This window comes from Sinocyclocheilus anshuiensis, unplaced genomic scaffold (assembly GCF_001515605.1).
Source record: "Sinocyclocheilus anshuiensis isolate Anshui unplaced genomic scaffold, SAMN03320099.WGS_v1.1 scaffold106, whole genome shotgun sequence".
Classification (NCBI taxonomy): Eukaryota; Metazoa; Chordata; class Actinopteri; order Cypriniformes; family Cyprinidae; genus Sinocyclocheilus; species Sinocyclocheilus anshuiensis.
The window spans coordinates 398599-420823 of record NW_015542347.1 but is presented as its reverse complement, the minus strand read 5'-3'; the positions used below and the strand labels follow the sequence as shown (position 1 = coordinate 420823).

The 22225-nt window shown below is 37.3% G+C and overlaps 1 protein-coding gene across 10 annotated transcripts in view; it reads right to left on the bottom strand.

The window, feature by feature from the left end:
* The window catches only part of LOC107691417 (disks large-associated protein 1-like), a 141686-nt gene that overhangs the window by 35885 nt on the left and 83576 nt on the right, over positions 1 to 22225 (bottom strand). For 5 of the 10 annotated variants that reach the window (XR_001634537.1, XM_016489995.1, XM_016489999.1 and 2 more), the window contains 4 exons: positions 14737 to 15865; positions 8923 to 9137; positions 4999 to 5179; positions 305 to 551 (listed from right to left, as the gene is read on the bottom strand). Coding sequence is in view for 9 of the 10 variants with exons in the window: in XM_016489995.1 (XP_016345481.1) it covers positions 305 to 551; positions 4999 to 5179; positions 8923 to 9137; positions 14737 to 15813 (1720 nt within the window). In the remaining variant the exon portion in view is untranslated. The remainder of the gene's footprint in view (positions 1 to 304; positions 552 to 4998; positions 5180 to 8922; positions 9138 to 14736; positions 15866 to 22225) is intronic. The other 5 variants (XM_016489996.1, XM_016490000.1, XM_016489998.1 and 2 more) reach the window with 3 other exon arrangements.

Below are 22225 nucleotides of genomic sequence, written 5' to 3'. Positions count from 1 at the left end.
TCTCTCCAAGGTAAAAAAAAAATTATCCTTATTCGTCTATAAATCGTATTTATTAATTATAATAATTTGTAATAAATACAATGAATTATATTTTTATATTTCGAAATTTTCTGTGTTACAAAATCATCATCCGGACAGTTTTGTGTTTATACTTATGAAAAAATAAATTAATTAATTGAAAACTTGTTTCTCATAGAAAAGGTATATTTAAGACATTGCATGTATTTAAAAAAAAATGTCACTAACCCGATTATTAAAACTTAAGTAATAGCAGTTGTTTTATCAGGTTTTAAGGCTCTGGTACCTGTACTGCTCTGGATGGTTCTAACAGTAGTTGTAGTTCGAGGTGGTGAGATGGCCTGACACATCGCTCTCTTCTCTTCTTCCTCCTGCGAGCAGCCCTTTTCGATGGCCCGCACGTAACTGTGGCTCCTCATGCGGAAGCATCCGGACCCCGGCAGATCCAGAGCACCCACGGCCTTAGACTCCATCTCACTGAACACACTCTCACACACAGCCTCAATCTGCCCGTTTACTTCCACCTCGCTCACCTGCAGGGGGAGACAACGCATCACCACATGCTGTCATATTACCCCTTCACCCTTCTGTGGTGGGACAGTAGCATTTAAACACTCCTGGCTGAATGAGCAGGTTTCAAGATGTTAGCTCAAGTCTTACTAATGTAAAATTACTTTAAATCATTGTAAGAAGGCAGAGGAATCTAGTGAGATCATATGAAGTTGTTAAATGCTACTTTACTAAAGATCTATAAAAACACATTTGACTTTTCATGCTAAGATTAACCCTGGATTAAGGCAAATTTTAACCCTAGGCAACGTTTCATACATTTTCAAAGATGTTTAGCAAGACTTTTAGTCCTGAGTTATGAAAACCTGTTCAAAAATTGCAGTAAAGGCCTACTAAAGGTATGGAAAGGGATGAAAAGTGTGAAATATGGCACAAGATAACCAAATATTAAACTAACCAAGGGTTGAAAATGAACAATTTGTTCATATTGCGGAAAAACAAAATGTTTTTACCATAGTCAGCTTATTATAAACAATAGATTCACTATATATATATATATTTGATTAATTAATTTTAATTTGTAAATAAGAATATACATTGTATTATTAATATTATTGTTTCCTAGATATAATCAACAATAATGCATAATATACAATACAAAATATTCATACAAATGTAAAAAATATGTATGAATAAATAATCAAATCTACATATTGTGTTAATATAATTCAACTATATTAATATAATTATGTTAATATAATATATCATTTAAAATACCAACAATAACAATAATAATAATGATATTATTATTATTATTATTAAAAATAATTAAATAAAAATACTACACAGCAGATATATGCATTCACAATCCAGGGTGCTTTGTTGCCATGTCCACCTTTTTAGCGTTGGAAAATGTCTTTTATTTTCAGAAATATGTTTTAAACATCATACAAAGGTTTTACAAAATACAAAAGCAACACAGAAAATCACAAAGAATAAAAAAACACTAGGTGTATTAGTGTGTTTAATAATAATTTTAAAAAACATAGATAAATAACATAGATTTACTTGTAATCAACTTAATGACATCGTTGCAGCTTAAAATGTCATGACACCCATAAATACCAAAATGAGTAAACATCACAGCTGGAATTAGTAATTGGTTAAATATTGATGTAAAAACAATTGTCAGGGGAAAATGTGCAAATTGCGAATCCTGAGCAGTCATTTGTCATAGGCTCGATTTAACCCTCTAACAGCCAAGCTGCATCTTCAACGATAAGGGTTAAACACACTAATACAGATAACAGAACAGAAAAAAAGGAGTGCAGAGGGGAGGAAATCTGTAGAAGTGAAAGCAAAATCAGGTGTGGCTGCATCACTAGTGCTAATTCTATAATACAGCAGTGTAATTAGTGTGACTGGATTTAGACAAAAACTTATGAGAGAAAGGGGTCTCATGATTTAAGGTTGGAAAGAAAGTGGAAACAGGAATAGAAAGCTGAGTGTTTGTCACTGGCTAAAGGAAGAAAGACAGGCACCAAGATTTGCTAATTTGCTAATCATCTAGTAGCAATAAAACCCTCAGAGAAACACACCTACACCAACAAATATGTATGCCTGTACACACATACAATGCAAACACATACACACACATTCAATATACACATGAGGGACCAATAAATAATGTTTTTTTTGGTGAGCAGACTGAGCTTTTTGTAACTGAATTTATTGATATATCCTCAGGGAGCAGAAAAGACGCACATTCACACACATGCCTGAGGGCAGAGTCTTTTTTTGCGGGTTGGAGGAAGCAGCTCTTTAAAAGGTTAGGGCTGTTGTCTGTCTGAGTGAGCTGTCAGGCTCTGAACACTCACCTTAAAATTGTCTTGGTTGTAAACGCTGCCCGTTACCTTATCCCAGGGCTACAGAAGCTAATCTTGAAAACTCACCTTAAAATCCCCTGGCAACAGACACTAATCCTGAAAACTCACCTTGAAAATCCCTTAGCTACACATGCTAACAAGGAAGAACACCACTTAAAATTGCTTAAAAGGCTTTACTGACACCACCGTGAAAATTACTGTCAAGCATTAAAACTAACAGTTAACATGAGAACTCATCTCCACACACTAAATATTTTGTTACTAGCATATACTCCTCCAGTTACAGCTCATTCTGACAGAGTAGACGTTTGAAGTCTTTTACTAGTACGTACTTGTTGGTGATGGGGAAAATACATATTTTGAGTAGATTAGTAAGTCAGCAGTATTGGGACAAAATATTGCATCGTAAAACTGCATCTTGACACCACATATCCTTTTGTTGAACACCGCTTAACTATATCTGAAATCGCATAGTGAGTACATTTACTACATACTACATTTGATGAAAAATGCACTTTGTGACTGCTAAAAAGGTATGTTCTGCATAGTATGAATGTGTGTAGTATGAATGAAATTCATGTGTCATGTGACCATGTAAACGCTTTTATTTAAATCTCTCTATCTGCCATGTTTGTAGTTTTTAACACTTTCTTTATTTCTGTTTGTAGTTCTAAACAAATCTGCATCCAACGTGCAATGGGTTGTGGCCAGTTTTAACCGTTAGAGTGTGCATGGATCTGTAATTCGAAATTTCACTGGAAACAGAAAAAAAAAAACATCTAGGTACCTCTGAGAGATACTCATTTCAACATACTCCAATTTGGGGACACACCCATTCTTATTTCTCATTACTAAATAGAGCGGATTGTATGTGAATTGGGACGCAGCAAGGGACTGTGCTTGAATATTTCTGTAAGCATCTAGCCAACTCTTGCACTGTCTGATATGGTAATCATCTTGGACTTTTACTGACATCTAGGTGTGTGGAGGCAGCATTACACAAAAATGCTAGTTTTAGTTATAGATGCCATTGTAGAAATGCTCTTTGAAATGGTCTGTTTGCAATTAATTTATACTGAGTAAAATTGAGCAATAAAAAGTAAGTAATAATAATAACAATTCATTACATTTACATAGCGCTTTTCGAAGTGAAGTGACATGTGGCCAAGTATGGTGACTCCCCCCACCTACAATCCCTGCCGGTACGAGACTCGAACCTCGCAACCTTTGGGTTACGAGTCCGACTCTCTAACCATTAGGCCACGACTTCCCCAAACACTAGGTTCTACCAAGATTTTCTACTTTTCTAAGCACTCAAAGTCCTCTTCATTTTGAGGGGGGTATCTCCTCGTCCACCACCAATTCAGTTTAGTTCGGTTAATTAATTCGGTTAGTATTCAGTTAGTCATGTGATCTCAAAATAGCAGGGCCCGCTCCCATGTAAATGAAATAGCTGTAAATAGGCAACTGATATGGCTAAAATCTTCATTTCATGTGAGTAAACAGTTTTTGGGTGGTAAATTGTTTTAATGAGGAAAATGTGTAAAAGTGAACTTTTACGTTTATACATTTAAAACAGCAGCCTGTGGCAACTAAAAGCCCAAAGTATACTTCGATAAGGTACGATAAGGTACGCGCACAGTGCGCAAGATGTAAATTTCATCAACAAAACACGCACATACTGTATACGCACAGCCAATTTTTTTTAAACCATGTGAACTTTGTATGTGCGAGCTGATTAGTTTGTCTAAAAGTTGGCAACACTGTGCCAACGTTTCACAGAAAAAAAAGAAGAGAATGAATAACAACAAACTACTAGAATAACGGAATAATACCAACAAACTACTTTAATTAGTAGAATTAATAGAATCAGAATAACAGTTGCAAACAGTAATAATGTGTTCGGCTGTATGCATTCACTAATATTCGTGTGAAAACTGAAGTATACTTGGGGCTTTAGCCTTAAGGTCTTTGCACACTGAGTCCGAAATTCTCGTCCAAAATTTTCACACGTTAAAAAATAAATACGACCCCACGTTGTGTCAATCACGTTTACACACTGCCTCCGAAACTTTCGTCTGTCATAAAAAAATAAATAAAAAATGGATCAGGTTCGATTTTCTGCGTTTTTGCATCTGTAGCGAACATTTTGATAGGAAAGGATGACCGATACGGAAAAAAAACGCATACAATTTCTGACTCAGTGTGCAGGGACTCTAATTGTCAAGAAGTACACTAACTTAGGCACCTTAAACAGTATACACAAACATACAATTTGTGATGCTAATCCTAATCTTCCATACCATACTGATAGTATGCGAATTAGGAATCTGAATAATGCATGGATGAAGAGATGATAAAGGATTCCATGAGATGATTAATGGGATTGAGCAAAAATATAACTTCTTTTCGTTTGCATGTTTTCCTCCCCTTTGCAAACCTTCTTGAAGGCTGACGTTGAGGAATGCTCTGGTTGGAAATCACCCTTAGGGTCTGATCCAGGCCCAGTTGTTGTTTCCCACTGGTGTAAGATCAGCATCTTAATGGCGATTTCCACCAGAGAACGAAGGGGGCGATGACCAACCTGGCTGATGGTGCTCATGGCCCTCATGTAACTCTCATTTCGGGAACGAAATTTGGGCGAGGCCAGCAGACCGGCCGGGTCCAGACTGTCCAAACTGCGGTTGATCGAAACCTCACTCACCGCTCGCAGGTAACTGTGACTCCGGATCTGCAGCTTGGGGGAATGGGACTCCGTACTGATCCTGCAAACAGAGAGAGAGCGAGAACAGGTGTACAAGTATTTAATGAGGGGTGAGATTACTCTTGTAACTCACACTCATTCATCATGTTCCTATGGTTTTCCTCCAACAGATATTTCATACTCATTACTGTTGACCTAAAAACAACTCGACCTGGTTTTGTGTGTGTGTGTGTTAGTGTATTCTTCATATATCTGACACCAATGTAAACATGAACTCCTGACAATTAGTACTAGCATTTGACTGTTTGTGTTTACATGTGGATGGGCAATCAGGTCTTTGAAATATGAGCACAGAAACACATTAAAACATGAACGCACACAAACACACATTCTATCCCTTCAGGTCGAGTCAATTTTAATTATGGATGTGGCTCTTAAAATAGTATGCAGTTACAGCGAGAGAAAAAACACACATTAGTCATTCTTCACTGGAGTGAGGAATGTAGAGAGAGAGGGAGTAACAGAAAAACAAAGAGCAGGGAAGAATGCAGGAAAAGTACAAGAATATATTTAGAGGAAGAGATGACAGTGGATGAAATCAATTAAAGCAGCAACTGATGGAAAAACAACTAAATAGTTGAAGTTTGCTGAAGTGTACTATGAGAAGGAAAGCATACACAATTACATCTTGCGGAAAAAATAGGACAACGCTCATGTATTCTCATTATATGCTGTTATTTCAGGAGCTCAGCTTTTTACAAAGACAGTTTTTCACATGTTATATGTTGTAGATAAATCATTGATATATTTAAAATGTTTAAATTATTTAAACATGGTTCAATTATTTAAACAAAACATTATAGTTCATTTTAATATACGTAAATAATGACGTATTAATTATCATCAACTAAAATGTAATTTTTATAACTAATCATATAAAATAAACGAATATTGAATATTTACTATGCGTGTTTTAACAAAATTTGACTAAAAACTGTTTAATAAAAAATGGCTAAAAATAATTAAAAAAAAATAGATACTGTATGACTCAGGTCCCACATCTGTGGAATTGTTTTGCAGAAATAAAGGAAATATCTGTCTATAATGAGCACAGGCCTCAGGGGATTGCATATTTATTATATAACGCAACATTCTTTTTCTCTAATATACATGCGGTTGTTTAAACACACATGAGTGTGTATGTCTACTGTATTACTGCGTTTCTGAACAGAAAGTGCATTTATGGTTCATAGGTTTAGAAATGTTCTTTTTTATTATGCATTATTTATCACCCCAGTTTCATGTACGTGTGTGTACAGGAGTATGTATATGTATGTTTGAATGTGTGTGTCCATATTTGAGTTCAAGGCACAATGCTCTGATTATAAATATTCAATGCTGCGGCACTTCCTGTTGAGCAGGAAAAGATAAAGAGCACATGACAGGGACCCTACTCAGTGTTTCCCGTCCTCTACACACTGAGAAGGGAGTATCTGAAGAGTTTAAAATGAATTCATTTGGAACACTGATGACATCATATGCTTGAGTAAATGAAATATACAATTTGAATTGTCATGCTTATACATAGAAATTATTATAACATGCATTTATTTGATAAAAAATACAGCAAAATTTGATTATTTTATAATAATTTCAAATGTAATTTATTCCTGTAATGGCAAAAGCTGAATTTTCATTAATAATTTCTCCAGGCTTCAGTGTCACATGATCCTTTAAAGAATTCTCTTCTGCTCAAAAAGCCTGCATTTATTTGATCAAAAATACAGTAAAAACAAACAAACAAAAAGACAGTTATATCATGGAATATTATTACAATTTTAAAGTACTATTTTTTTTTATTTGAATGTTTTCTTTTGTACCTGATTTGCAAAGCTGAATTTTCAGCATCATTTCTCCAGGCTTCAGTGTCACATGATCCTTCAGAAATCATTCTAGTATGCTGACTTGATGCTCAAAACAGTTGTGCTGCTTAATATTTCTGTAGAAACTACAATACATTTTCCCCCACAAACCTTTGATGAATATGAAAGTTCAAAAGAACATAATTTATTTGAAATTGAATTCTTTTGTAACGTCTAGGTTACTTGTGTAACCCTCGTTCCCTGAAGGAGGGAACGGAGACGTTACGTTCCGTCGCCACAGTTGCTGTACCACCACTGTACGGCCGGGGCACATAGTCTCGGCTCCTCAGCGAAAAACTGATGTGCGTTTGCATGCACTCTCCTTTTATACCCGCGCTGCGGGGCGGGGATGCGCGTGGTGAAACACGAGTGGCGGAACAGACACAAACGGGAACAAAAGATTCTCCACCCGGCCCTCCTCCAGGGGAAGGAGTGATGCGGTCATCAGCTCCTGAAGAGCTGGATCCAAGGGCTTCGAGTCGCCCGTCACAGGGACGCCACCTGCCCTGGCGCTCCATGGGCTTGGCAGGGGCGGAGGCGGGCTGCGCCGGTTTGTTCGTTGTGAAGGCTGCTGTTGTGAAGGCTACAGCAGCCGACCGCCGGGGCAGGAAGTACGTCTGACACGCACGCCAACTGTCATTGGCTTGTTTAGTTAACACTCGAAGGTGATTGGGCTCTCGGGCGATATCCCAATTCGTCAGTCACGACTGACGTAACGTCGAACGTGACTGACTGAAAGGGAACATTTGTTTTACTGTCACTTTTCATCAGTTTAATGCATTCTTGTTGAATAAAAGTATTTGGTAACACTTTAGTGTAGGGACAAAGTCTCACTATGAACCAGTTGATTATTAGCATGTCTATTAATAACATAATAGCTGTTTACTAGTACTTATTCTGCATGACCATATTCTAAATCCCTAATCCTACCCAATACCTAAACTTAATAACTACCTACTAACTATTAATAAGCAGCAAATTAATAGTTTATTGAGGCAAAGTCATAGTTAATGGTTTGTTAATAGCGAGAACTGGACGTTGAAATCAAATGTGATGATTAATTTCTTTAAAAAAAAGAGCACTTAAATTTTTACGCTGCACTGATGAGCATATGCTGTTGTCACAGAAATGATGCCCACATTATACGAATGCTTTGTTTGCAAAGTTTACACACAAAAGCGCACATTCACACACACAGAACTAAAAGCGTGTGTTGATTCTCTTTATAATGCAAATCAGTTTGCTCTCATGAATAAGTCTGTGGGATCCTAAAAGTGATTCAATTCATTGTATATATTCTAAGTAGGATATGTTGTCACTGTAGTACACGGCTATAATTGCAATATGCATGTGAGGTTTTAACATAAATACTGAAGCCAAGATCAGTTCCCGCATTAAAAAAGACCCACTTTCAGACGATATAACGGTGTGCAACTGAAAAATGAAAGGACTTGGAAGGAACTTTAAAGGCGCAGGAAAATTCCCTTTGAAATGACTTTGTTCTGTTGAATTTTTAATAAAGGGGAGAGTGAAAGGATTTCACTGTAGTGGTAAGAGTCTCAGGACATGAAGGGATTTTATATGAAATTGCACTGAGTAAGTGTGTATGCATTTGTGTGTTAACAGAGGTGGATTTAAGGACGGGACTACACTGTCTCCAGAGACCCATCCCAACAGCACTTAGAGATGCGGAGTGGGTGGAATGCCTGTAAAATACCATGTTTAAAATGACCCCAGAGAAGATGACAGTTCATTGAAATTGCAGACGGATCGGCAGGTCCATGCACCTGCACACCAGACGTACACATACAGCACATGTATTTAATTTCCCATGTGATTTCACGGCAACAAAATGCACAAGCTAATACGTTTCCAGACTCACTTGAGTGTGGTCATCTCGGTGAGGGAGGGCTGAGTGGCTTTCAGGTAGCTGGCTCTCCGGGCCTGGACTTTGGGTGAGGGTTTAGGGCTGCAGTCTGAGTCTCCACTGTCCTCCTCTGCCATAGCCTTGATGTAGCTGCCGCTCCTCATCCTCCTGCACGGGATCTCGTCATCCTGACCCACAGACGAGAAGCCACCCCACTCATCCTGAGGAACCTGCAGAGAGCGAGAGAAAGTTAGCTTCTCATAAACACCTGATCTGCCTGTAAGACTTAATTATAACGGCAAGCAATAAAGCAGTGCATGATGAAGACAGATTAATAGAAAATAAATTAGACAATAAATGAAATCAACTAAACAATTAGATAATAAAGAATAAATATAAATTCATATGATCATTCAAACATACATTAATGAGCACATTAATTTATAAACAGTTGCAAATTGTAATTATTAATATGTTTATATATAAATGGTGGCAGTGTTTAAATATTATTTATGTATAGTATTAAAGGGGTCATGACATGACAAACCAAATTTCCCTTGATCTTTTGACACAGAAGAGGTTTTTGTATGCTTAATACATCCTGTACGTTTCCTAACTTAAAAATGTCCTCATCATCAATAAAAAGGCATTTATGTAATAACCCTCAGAAAACAGCTCGTTTTGGATCAGAGTACTTTTTTTCCAGAGTACTTTTTTTTTGTAAATTTTAGTACTTCAACTGATTTTAATTTTAAAAATTAATTCTAATTTTTGTTTAAGAGGTGACGTAATAATAACTTTCATATTTAATAACTAGGCATATAATAAAACTAATAAATGAATGAATGAATAAATGTTTTGTAAACAGCTGTTAACTCACCAAATAGTAATTAGATTAGAAATGCATATAAACACTGGAAATCATTTTAACACACTAAAATTAAAAACGTATGCTTTTGAAAGTTTAATTGCCAACTAAGTCACAACCTGTAGTCGTATACAGTATACATATATATACTGTATATGTATACACATATATATATATATATATATATATATAATATATGTGTATATATATATATATATATATATATATAGTACATACTTTTATATTGTTTATATGATATCTATATACTGTAAAGTGCATCATTAATTTAATCTTTATTGAATGTATGATTTTTTTATGTAAATACTCTATGTAAATATATAACGATATATAATTAAAAATATAGAGGTTTTTATACTTAAATATAGATTTCATATATTGAAATATAGTAAACATTTTATATTGTTTTATAGAATATGTATACTTACTGTATATTTTTATACCGTATATTTTACTATATATATGTATATATATATATATATATATATAGAGTATATAATTTAAACACTGATGAACAAACTTCTGAAAATATAACAAACAAAAAATCTGAAAACTATTAAAACTGGGAAAAAAAATTCATAGAATCAAGTTGAAATATTATACAAAAATACTGTAAAAATGCAATGGATGGAAACCTGAAGACATGTAACCTAATTATATGCATATGTGTGTACAAAATATTTATATTGTTTAAATGTTTCATTATATATGTATATTCATTATTTAAAATGTTTATAAATGTGTATAAAATATTTGCACCTACTATGTAAATCTTTTTTTCTAAATCTAATAAACCAATGAAAACTCATTTACCACTGATATATTTAAGAAGTTATATGTCCCAAACCATCAAGAGTAATGCATTGCAACTGTCCATGCATAAATGATGTGCTGATGATCAATGTTTCAAACCATAAAAAATGCTTTATAAATGACTAACTGTTAACTTGTACATCACAAATGCTTACTGTGTCCTTATTCTAATGTATTAACCAGAACCTCTCCCAGCTGAACTACATGACGCAGCTATGACTACGACTTCTCAATCTTTTCCCACATTATCTCTATAACATAAAACCTCTTTGATACATCAGATAATACAGCACTTAAAAAGCTAAAAGCGCATCCTGGCATAACGCGCACGGCCTTATGCGACCCGTACCCACACACTAACACCTGCTGCTCCTACAAAAAGCAATATTGACTTCTGCATAACCAACATCATTACCTGAAAATGATCTTGAAAACATTTTACACCCACTTGCAGTATTCATGTACGACGCACATAATGTGTACCTCTCAAACCCTCACCTCAAAAGCCTCTCACCTCTCTGAGATGAATAACAATCATTTCATATTATCCAGGCACGGCTTGGATTCTTTTCAAATCTACCACCATTTTTAGTGGTCAGTGAAGGAGACCTAGTGAGCCCGGCTTCAGGCTCGCTCCGTGATGTGCATCGCATGCTAAAGCAATTCTTTCACACGTTCCCCTCTTTTTCACACGCTCTACTAGGGGGCGAAGCCAACAACCTATCCTCCGTCACCGAAAACAGAAGAGAAAGGGGCACAAAGAGAGATATTGTTCTGACCAAGGGAAAGGATCCACTCTCTACGGAGTGCTAAGTTTTGTTTTGTTTTTTTAAAGAGGATGGAAATGAGGAAAAAGTGCAGAGAGAGAGGCAGAACGGAAACAAAGTACCTCAATGCTCCTTCTGCTTGAAAACTATGGCTGCTATGAGGATGACCGTGACTTTAGCATTACTGGCAACTAAGACATCTGGAGTTATACACAGCAAGTCAGCGTACTTACAGTCAAGCTAACTCTATTAGCAGACAGACTCTCATTACTGCAGATGGGGGCTCAGATACGGGCACTTTGGCAGTTCTCCTTAGAGTTCTGCCTTTTTATTTAGTTTCTTTATCTCTCCTGACTCCATTATCTGCAATGTCTTCTCCTCTTACCCTTCTTCTCTCTTTCTCTCTCTCTCACACTTCACTAGTCCCTTGTACTTGGCATTGAAAAAAATGGCTTTTCATCCCCTAGTAAAAATGCATATGCCATAATTTATTTAAAATACATTTATTTCATATTAAGTATACTTCAAATCCTTAATATTATGCCTAATATTTGTTTTAATATCACTATTTATGATAAGTCATTATTTTTGCTTTCTTTGTGCACAAAAAGTATTCTCGTAGCTTCGTAAAATTACGGTTACAGTATGTTATTATTATTATAAAAGAAAGAAAGAAATTAAGAAGGTTAGAAAGATTAAACCTAAACAAAAAATTCAAATTGAATTTCTGCTCTAAATGTGTAAATCAAAATGGTGCAAAGTTTACATTTAATAACAACAACATTAATAACAGTAATAAATAATTAAATAAGCGAACAAATATTTCATTTGTTTGTTTATGATTACTTTCTTTCCTAATCATCACAAAGCCTCTTTTTATACAGCGTACAAGTAGTATAGACTATTTTTATGGGGTCATTTTGTAGCAGACATGGTCACTTCAAATTAGTTGACCTTGACCATATTTAACTCCTCTTCTGTTCTTTTCTCTCAATTCTCCATTCTACATGCACCTCACTCTTTTCCTCTGTTCTCCTCCCTCCCGTTCTGCTTTCTCCATCACTTTCTTTTTTTCTAAGACTCAATAACTGTGTCACACAGGGAACATAAGAGACAGAGAGAGATAGCAAAAGGACAAACAAAATCCATTTTTTCCCTCTTAATCTTCACACAAACGGTCGCTGATCTCCAGGGCTGCAGGCTGAAATTTTTCTCAGTTATCCTTCTCTTATTTGTTTATGATCTCTCCATCACACAGCATTAATCCACAACAAAGAAATCAAAACACAAGCCATGGTCTCCGAGTTAATTTTAAACTGCCACATTCAGTGCCGCTAAAACACAGCAGGTCAGTCCTGAGCATATGTTAATACATTCAACAACACTGGCATTGTAAGGGACCATCCATACAGGATGTGTTGTTAATATGCTAAAAAAACAGCTAGACAGAGGCCCAGTGGAATAAAAAAAAGAGCATGATGCATTTTACTCATTAAATATGTCAGTAACACTTTAGTTTAGGGACCAGTTCTCACTATTAATTAGTCGCTTATTAGCATGCATATTACAAGCATATTGGCTGTTTACAAAACCTTATTCTGCATGAACATATTTTAGATCCATTAATCCATCCCCATACATAAGCTTAAAGGGATAGTTCACCCAAAAATGACAATTCTGTCATTAATTACTCAACCTCATGTCATTCCAAACCTGTAAGGTCTTCGTTCATCTTTGGAACACTGTCTATGCAGGGTCAGAAAGCTTTCGGATTGCATCAAAAATATGTTAATTTTTGTTACGAAGATGAACGAAGTCTTACAGGTTTGGAACAACATGAGGGTGAGTAATTAATGACCGAATTTACATTTTTGGGTGAACCATCCCTTTAACTACCTTACTAACTATTAATAAGCAAAAAAATTAGGAGTTTATTGAGGCATAATTTATTGAGGCATCAATCCATCATGATTTCATAGACAAACTATTAAAAATTTATCAAGACCTGTCACAACGGTCACAGATGTCCATTTAGCACTTTTCATATGAAGCATATTGGCTGTTTACAAAACCTTATTCTGCATGAACATATTTTAGATCCATTAATCCATCCCCATACATAAACTTAAAGGGATAGTTCACCCAAAAATGACAATTCTGTCATTAATTACTCAACCTCATGTCGTTCCAAACCTGTAAGGTCTTCGTTCATCTTCGGAACACTGTCTATGCAGGGTCAGAAAGCTTTCGGATTGCATCAAAAATATGTTAATTTTTGTTACGAAGATGAACAAAGTTTATTGAGGCATAATTTATTGAGGCATCATGATGAGGCATCAATCCATCATGATTTCATAGACAAACTATTAAAAATTTATCAAGACCTGTCACAACGGTCACAGATGTCCATTTAGCACTTTTCATATGAAACAATTACAAACCAGCGAGACACGTCACAACGGTCAAAGACATCCCTATTGCATACAAAAACAATTTTAAAATGGTGAGTTTCGCAAACGAGTTGCAGGTTTGTAACCTGCAGTCTAACTTATTTTCATAGAAACATTTAAAACCCAGCAAGATGTTTTAAAATGGTCAAAGACATTCTAGTATGTTATCAAAGAAAAAAAATGTACAAAGCGGACAGATGCAAATTTACATTTTTGGGTGAACCATCCCTTTAACTACCTTACTAACTATTAATAAGCAAAAAAATTAGGAGTTTATTGAGGCATAATTTATTGAGGCATCAATCCATCATGATTTCATAGACAAACTATTAAAAATTTATCAAGACCTGTCACAACGGTCACAGATGTCCATTTAGCACTTTTCATATGAAACAATTACAAACCAGCGAGACACGTCACAACGGTCAAAGACATCCCTATTGCATACAAAAACAATTTTAAAATGGTGAGTTTCGCAAACGAGTTGCAGGTTTGTAACCTGCAGTCTAACTTATTTTCATAGAAACATTTAAAACCCAGCAAGATATTTTAAAATGGTCAAAGACATTCTAGTATGTTATCAAAGAAAAAAAATTTACAAAGCGGACAGATGCAAAAATGCATCCTGTGTGAACGGCCCCTATAACATGCTCAGACAAAGACATGCACATGCATGCAATATGTCTACTCTTCAAAAACATGCAAACAGAGCAGGAATATCATGCGCTGAAAGATGGAAAACGTGGAGAGAGATGAAGCACAAGATGAAAAGATGTCACACCTTCCACACCAAGAAACCAAATGACTCCTCAGCAGAAACGAATGAGGTGTGGAAGCTGACCTGATGACACAGATGAAATGACAAAGGTGATGATGGTCGTGCTTATAAAGAGAGGAGAAGTCTCTCTCCTACCTGTAAAAACTGGCAGGTTCGTCCCTGCTGGCAGGTCTGTGCTTTGACTAGAGCTTTATCGATATTGACAGTGGCCTTCTGGTACACCTCTCGGGCCCTGCTCACCGTTAGTGTGCTTGACCAGGAACTCTTCTTGACGAGTGGCCCAGCCTGGTCTACTGACATCGGGCCTCTGAAGGTCAGAGCGCCTCCTGTGGGGTTGGAGCAAGTGGAGCAACTTCCAACGTCATTGTTGCTTCGTGAGGTCTTCAGGGACGAGTGTCCCCCTCCTAGTGTGTTGTAGCTCTGTCCCAAGAAGTAGTGGGACTGGGATTTGTCCGGATGCCGGCCCATGGTCATGACTCCTGAGGGTTGATGCTGGTGGTAAAGGCAGATCTCCCTGTCTAGAGTGTCGTCGGAGCTCCAGTAACCCGACCCGGGTGTCCGTGCACGAGGTTTGGGCTCGGAGCGACTCCGTTCCTTGTTTTTCCCCCGCTTGTTGCTGGACGACTTGTGCAGGGTGCCTATAGTTGTGGTGGAAACATTCGGATGGGATGTAGACGTAGCCATTGCATTGGCTGGGATGGCGGGGTCGTTTCCGTTGACGCTGCGTTGACTGGGACCTTCCAGGGAATGGGACTTGGTGAATAGTTTTTGGACAGAGTGTACGAGGTGGCGTATACGCCCAGGACTGTCACTGCGCTGGTGCTCCAGCGCCGCAGTCCGTTTGTATTGCAACGTGTGATACCCATCCTTTCTCACTGGTTGCTGCTGGTCAAACTTCTCCAGCAGGGATGATGGGATGGCAGCCGAGCTGCATGGGCCGCACCCAGTTCCTCCGGCTATGCCCCCCGGTCCCACATAGTGCACTATGGCGCATTCGTCCGTAAGCTCGTGATGCGAGCCATGATGTCGGCGTGGAAATGTGCTGCTGGCCAGATCAGACTGGCACCCGTAGAAGCTGTGGTCGGTCGGGTGGGCCTGGTTAAGGACATAAGGCCGTCGGTCGTGGCGGAGGGTCAAAGACTCGTAGGATGGGTCGCAGTGTGTGAGTGTGTGGTGGTGGCTGCGGCTGGAGGACAAGCCTTTCATCGTCATCCTGATACACTCACCCTCTCACAGCCTCATCCACACACAACACTGAGTCTTACTGCAGAAAGACAGATAGACAAAGAGACAAGAGGGCCAGAAAGCAATGTAGAGGACGAACAAATTAGGTGAAACACCGAAAAAAAGAGGAACACAAGGAGAGAGAAACAAATAAAGAGAGGGAGAGAAAGAAACAATATGCATTAAACATGGTCACATTTAGTTCATATTTTAAACCTCATAGTGTCCACTATAATGGACTGTCCTTAAAAAACATTTAAACATTCACTACTATGGGTCTGACTTATACTAAAGAGGTACTAAACTTTTAAAATTGACTAGTTAGTTGGTTGCCTAAACGAATAGTGGATTAATCTGTCTCAACTGGACATCTTGTATAAGTACACTGGTGTTGGAGTCACCTGACCCCAAGCATTTACATAAGATTTGTCTTGCTTTCAAAAACAGCTAGACAGAGCGCACTGGACTGGACCAGAACACTGGATTCTCATGACACAATTTAAAAAATTGGACTATTTTTAACTTGACACGCTGTCTTAATGCAACACTTGGTGCAACGCTCAAGAAACAATGTGAGATTTGACAGAATGGCCAAATATGTCTGTCTGAATGTGTATGGCTTTAGCAGCAGTGCTTTTAAGGGGATATATTTAAAGACCAAGCAGAGCAAACTGTTGGTATGCTAATTAGACATGGTATGCATTAAAAAATACATTTAGAAAAAAATCAGAATAATTGATGACTAGTCACTCATAATTCTGCACTACTTTTCAAAAGTTTGGGGTCAGTAAAGTTTTTTATGATTATTATGAAATTATTATTATTATTATTAAAAATAGTTAAATAGTAAATAGTAATAGTAATAGTTCATAGTAAAAATTGTCGGTGCCGATAGCCTTGTGGGCAGCGAGCAGACATATGGTGCAGTTGCTCTTCTGGTGTCCCGAGATCGAATTCCCACCCCAATCTCTCTCCCACTCACTTCCTGTCATATCTCTACTGCCCTGTCAAGCAAAAATGCAAAAAAATCACCAAAAATAATTATATTTTTATTCAGCAAGGATTCATTAAATTGATCAAAAGTGACATTAAAGACAAAATCATCATATTAGAATGATTTCTGAAGAATCATGTAACACTGAAGACTGTAGTAATAGCTGCTAAAAAATTAGCTTTGACATCACAGGAATAAAATACATTTTAAAATATATTAAAATAGAAAACTTATTTTAAATTGTAATAATATTTCACAATATTAATGATTTTACTATATTTATGAATAAATAAGGACTGCCTTGGTGAGCATATAGAGGCTTCTTTTAAAAAAAGCTTTTGAACATACTTGACTGCCCTCATATGAAAACAAAACTTTAAATTCCAAAATCAATGCTCATTCAGAATGATTGACTTTCAGTCACTCTGTCGATGCAAATTGCCATGAGCGTGAACGCCCCTTTAAAACAGAACAGTAAACACAATAGTGATTAGCACACCAACATTAGCATGTGAAAAACCTCTCCAGGCATGCCTCGCCAAATCTGAAGAAAGACAGAGATGAAAGGAGCAAAAGATGAAGCCAAAGACAGATTAAGACTGAAAGAAAGGAATTGACGCATTTTGCTGTTTATTCAGCTATATCCTGTTTACTGTGTCAAAATGAGAAATCAGCCGTTCATGCTTGAAGTCATTTGTAAGACTGTGAATTCATTAAGAGCATTTTTCTAAAAGATCAATGACTGTACTGAGATCAATGCCATCCAGTGAGATGGACACTTATACAGTGCATGAGCATTCAGCATACGCTATTTTAACTACCAAACAGCAAAAAAAGGGATCAGTAAGATTTTATTTGTATGATTATTTTAAGAAATTAATACTTTTAATCAGCAAAAATGCATAAAAAATACATTGATTAAAAGTCAAAGAAAATACAATTATGTATAGATGTATGTATGTATGTATGCATGAATGTATTTGTATAACACTGTTATAAAATATTTCTATTTCCATTTATTTATATCCTCCGTTTATTTTATTCCTCAAAAAATTGTGCAAACATTACTAGTAATGTAGGGAATACCAAGTACACACATTCTGAAATGATATGCATTATAAGAAAAGACATTCACCCACATATTAAAGCTAAACACATACAACGATTATTAAACCCGTTATCTTCTAATGAATCTCATTTACCACTTCCTTATGCTTTGTGGTGACTCCTGCCTGACACATCTGTGTGTGTGAAACTGTAGCTGGTGCAGAGTAAATCTCTTGCCTTATTATTACATTCTCTCTCTGTCTCTGTAAGAACACTGAAGATGTGGAAACAGAATAATTAATCGTTTCATCCTCCTTCTGTCCCTTTCTTTGGTAACAGATGAAGTCAAACTACTATTCTACCAAGGCAAAATAGCACACACACATCCAAATACACTAATTTCCAAGCAACTTTTGTTTTGTTTTGATGAAATATGCAAATCAATGAGCGTGTAAGTTTTAACCAATTGATGGGAGAGCTGAAACAAATGTAAAGCATATGATTATTTAATGAGACTGATAAATAAACCATAGCGTCAGTGATTCTGATGAAATCTTCATAGCTGATGTCATGGCATGTGTTATATCTTAATGCATGAGCTGCTATGTGAATGTGTTGCTCAAATGTTGTATTCTTGGCTGAAAAATAGCTTGATGTGTGTGTCGTTCCCCAGAGGAGATAGATTTCTTTGCTTTCTTTTTCTTAGTGAGGCAGATATAACTCTGAAAATAAAAGAAAAATGAAAATGTGTCTCTCAGTTGCATTCGTCTGTACTTCTTAGTTGAGGTAGGACACAAACAAACACAAAGCGAAAGAAAACATATTTAAAGCTGCAGTCCGTAACTTTTTTTGTTAAAAATGATCCGAAATCAATATTTGAGCAAGTACATAACCAAGCAGTGTTCAAAACTATCGCCTTACTTTAGCCCGATTCACAACGGTTAGTTTATAATAATGTTTTCTAATTTGAGTGGTACGGGTAGGTTTTCGTGGGAAATTCGAGCATGCCGCTGTGTCATTACGTCACGTCTCTTAACATTAATCATTTGAGAATAAAGTATAACAATAATAATAATTTGAATGGTTTGATGTGATATGAGCTAACCGATCTTGAAATCACCGATAGATGAAATCACCATTGGTAGCGAGATTTATGGTAATGCTTTTTTCCTCAGTTGGTCAGAACAAACGTGGCAGACTTGTTACTTACTTGTTCAGATGGCAATATATACGGTGAAAATTCTTATTTGGTCATATTCCAAGACATAGGCTAGAATCTGTGATTGCGAAGTACAGTAAATATCCACACCGGTGCGGTGACTGACTGCCACACATACTCTTCATAACATTAGATTCATCCGCGCTGGAGCCGAGCCCACTCACAACCCACGCAAGCTAGATAATTCCGCACACAGCTGCAATTCCAGGTTTTCAAACAGAGATGGCGACAAAGAGGCAAAATTTACGGACTGCAGCTTTAAGATTAAGATATTAATATAACTTACAGACTCTATCAAGCTCCAAAAAGAACAACAATATCATTAAATTGATCCTAAAAGTAGTGTATAACAGCTTATAATGCACTATATTTCAAGTCTTCTTAAGTCAAATGCTAGTCAAAGAAACAGACTGCAATTTAAAACGAAATACACTGGAAAACTTCCACTAGAGAACAAATCATTGACGTCAAACCTGATGCAACATGTCTTGAGGGGCCAGATTTGAATGTATGCAGTGAAAAATTAGATTTATTGAATAAAGACCACCAAATGTTTAAAAACAGCATTATCTCTGTATGTGTGTGTAAAAGCATGTGTGCTTGATACCTCCACATAATGGCTCATATCCAAATTGTTGTGTAAGGCTGAGCTCATACATTGCCCCCTGAAGCCTTTCAGATGTATCCTAGTGGAATTTGCTCTAAATTAGACTTAGTGGAAATCCATAAATAAAGATGCTCATCTTGTACTTTCTTCTGCAGCCCAACTCTCACTAGAGCATCACAATTCTTCTTCACTCTCTATTAATTACATTCATTGTCCATGCTCCAATTGATTGGTGGTGTGGCAAAGTCATACTTAGGGTTAGGAAAAAAACATGAGCATCAAGTATTAAAGTACTCACCCTACAGTACTCTCGACATGAATGATGATTCAAATCATGTGGTTTATTGAAAAGAGGTATCCCATTACCTTTCTAAGCCATTAGAATTATAATTTTCACCTGCCGCATGATAAAAATAACATCAATGCTCTTGTAACCACTAGAACACCCTAGCAATGACATAGCCAACACCTTAATAACTAAGAACATCTTGCTTCAGTTAAACCTTTCTTTCTTGAAATGATTTTATTTTCACGCCTCTCTCAGTTTCGTTCTTTAGCTGACCCTTCGTTCCTCCATCTCATTTTTCTCTCTCTCTTTTGCTTTGATTGAAGTGTGCTTTGAAACACAATCAAATCGTGCTGACAGATGACACGACAGCCGAGAGTTTCTCTCTCTGGGCTAAACTAATTACGCTGTCTGTCATTAATGATAGCAGCACCACGTAACTCTTTGATTACACACTGTGACGAGTGGGGCGGGGCCGAGAGCCGTGGGAGCGGAGCAAGGCCGGTGGAGTTTAATGATAATGAGCGACACCTGCGCCACTCCCCGGTCTCGAGTCCCACAGAGGAGCTCCGGAAGGATAAAAGGAGGAGCGACAACAGTGGAAGACAAGAGAGGACCAGGCCTGGACTTTATTTGTGTTTTGTGTGCGGCAGTCGTCCGTGAGGGGCTGCCGCTTTACTTTTGTGTTTGTTTATTTTGTTATTCAGTGGTTTAAATGTTCGCCGGTTCCCACCTCCTTCTTCCCGTATCTACGAACTGTGTTACACACACACTCTGACACACACTCTATGAACAATTTCTTCCTGAAGATCTGTTTGATAAAAGAAAACAAACACGAGAAGAAAAGAGAGAGAGAGAGAGAGTGAAAAAGACAAAGAGGGGGGTTGTGTACAAAGAAGTGCTCAGTAATCACTATGTCAGATTTTAGCACAGCTAAATGATTTCAAGGTAAACACGAGCAGCCCTTTCAGTAAAAAATAACACAATATAGTGCTTTATTGTGTACTGCTGTACACCCAGTGCGCTCACCACACACCAGCTACAGGTGGCGAGGAGAGAGAGTCATTGAGCCAATCCAGTGGATGGCGATTATTAGGAGGCCATGATTGACAAGGGCCAGTGGTGGCAATTTGGCCAGGACACCAGGGTTACAGCCCTACTCTTTACGAGAAGTGCCATGGGATTTTTTTTTATGCCCACAGCGAGTCAGGACATCGGTTTAACGTCTCATCCGAAAGACGGTGCTTTTTTAACAGTATAGTGTCCCCGTCACTATACTGGGGCATTAGGACCCACACAGACCACAGGGTGAGCACCCCCTGCTGGTCTCACTAACACCTCTTCCAACAGCAACCTAGTTATCCCAAGAGGTCTCCCATCCAGGTACTGGCCAGGCTCAACCCTGCTTAGCTTCAGTGGGCAACCAGTCTTGGGCTGCAGGGTGATATGGCTGTGGCAAGATGATGCTGTGCCGACTATATTGGATCCAGGCCCGGACTGGCCATCGAGAGCACCGGGAGAATTCCCGGTGGCCTGGCGGCTGATTTGGCCCGCTGCCCTGTTTTTTTTATTTATTTTTTTATAGTTATTATTATTATGCCTTCTCAATGTACCAAAGTGATCATTTCCAATTTTTTAATTCGATAATAAATCGATAATAAATCATAAATCGGTTAGTCTTGACTGTCAGCGCTGCACTATACGAATCAGCTCACGTCACGTGTGTTCCGCGCTTCCGTCAAACGGTTTCAAACAGAACTGATGCGCGGGACTCAATGAAGTAGAGGAAGCGGCCAGAAGAAGCAGGGAAATGTAGCAACATCACTGACCTGTTCATGGCTACAAGTGCAGGTCAGTTTTATCTGTAAATACGCTAGATAGTTTTTTGTCTTTATTAACATAGTTGAGTATTAAACTGTTAGTAGGCTATCTGTTAGGCTATCAGGGGCACCCTATTATTATCATCATTCAGAATGCTGTGCTAAAGGACATCAATATCGATTGTAAAGTTACATTAAAAAATTTAGCAGAGACAGATATTTACATGGATTTATTTTACAGGGAGGGAGGGAGCTAGAGCAGACAGCAACACAAACATAATATGAGTCACAGCAAAATAATTCAATAGTGTGTTCAGTATTAGAATTTTTCAACAAATATATTGTACTAATTTTGACATTTAGGCACTTTAGAAATTGTGTTTTAATACACTACCAGTCAAAAGGTTTTGATCAGTAAGATTTTTAA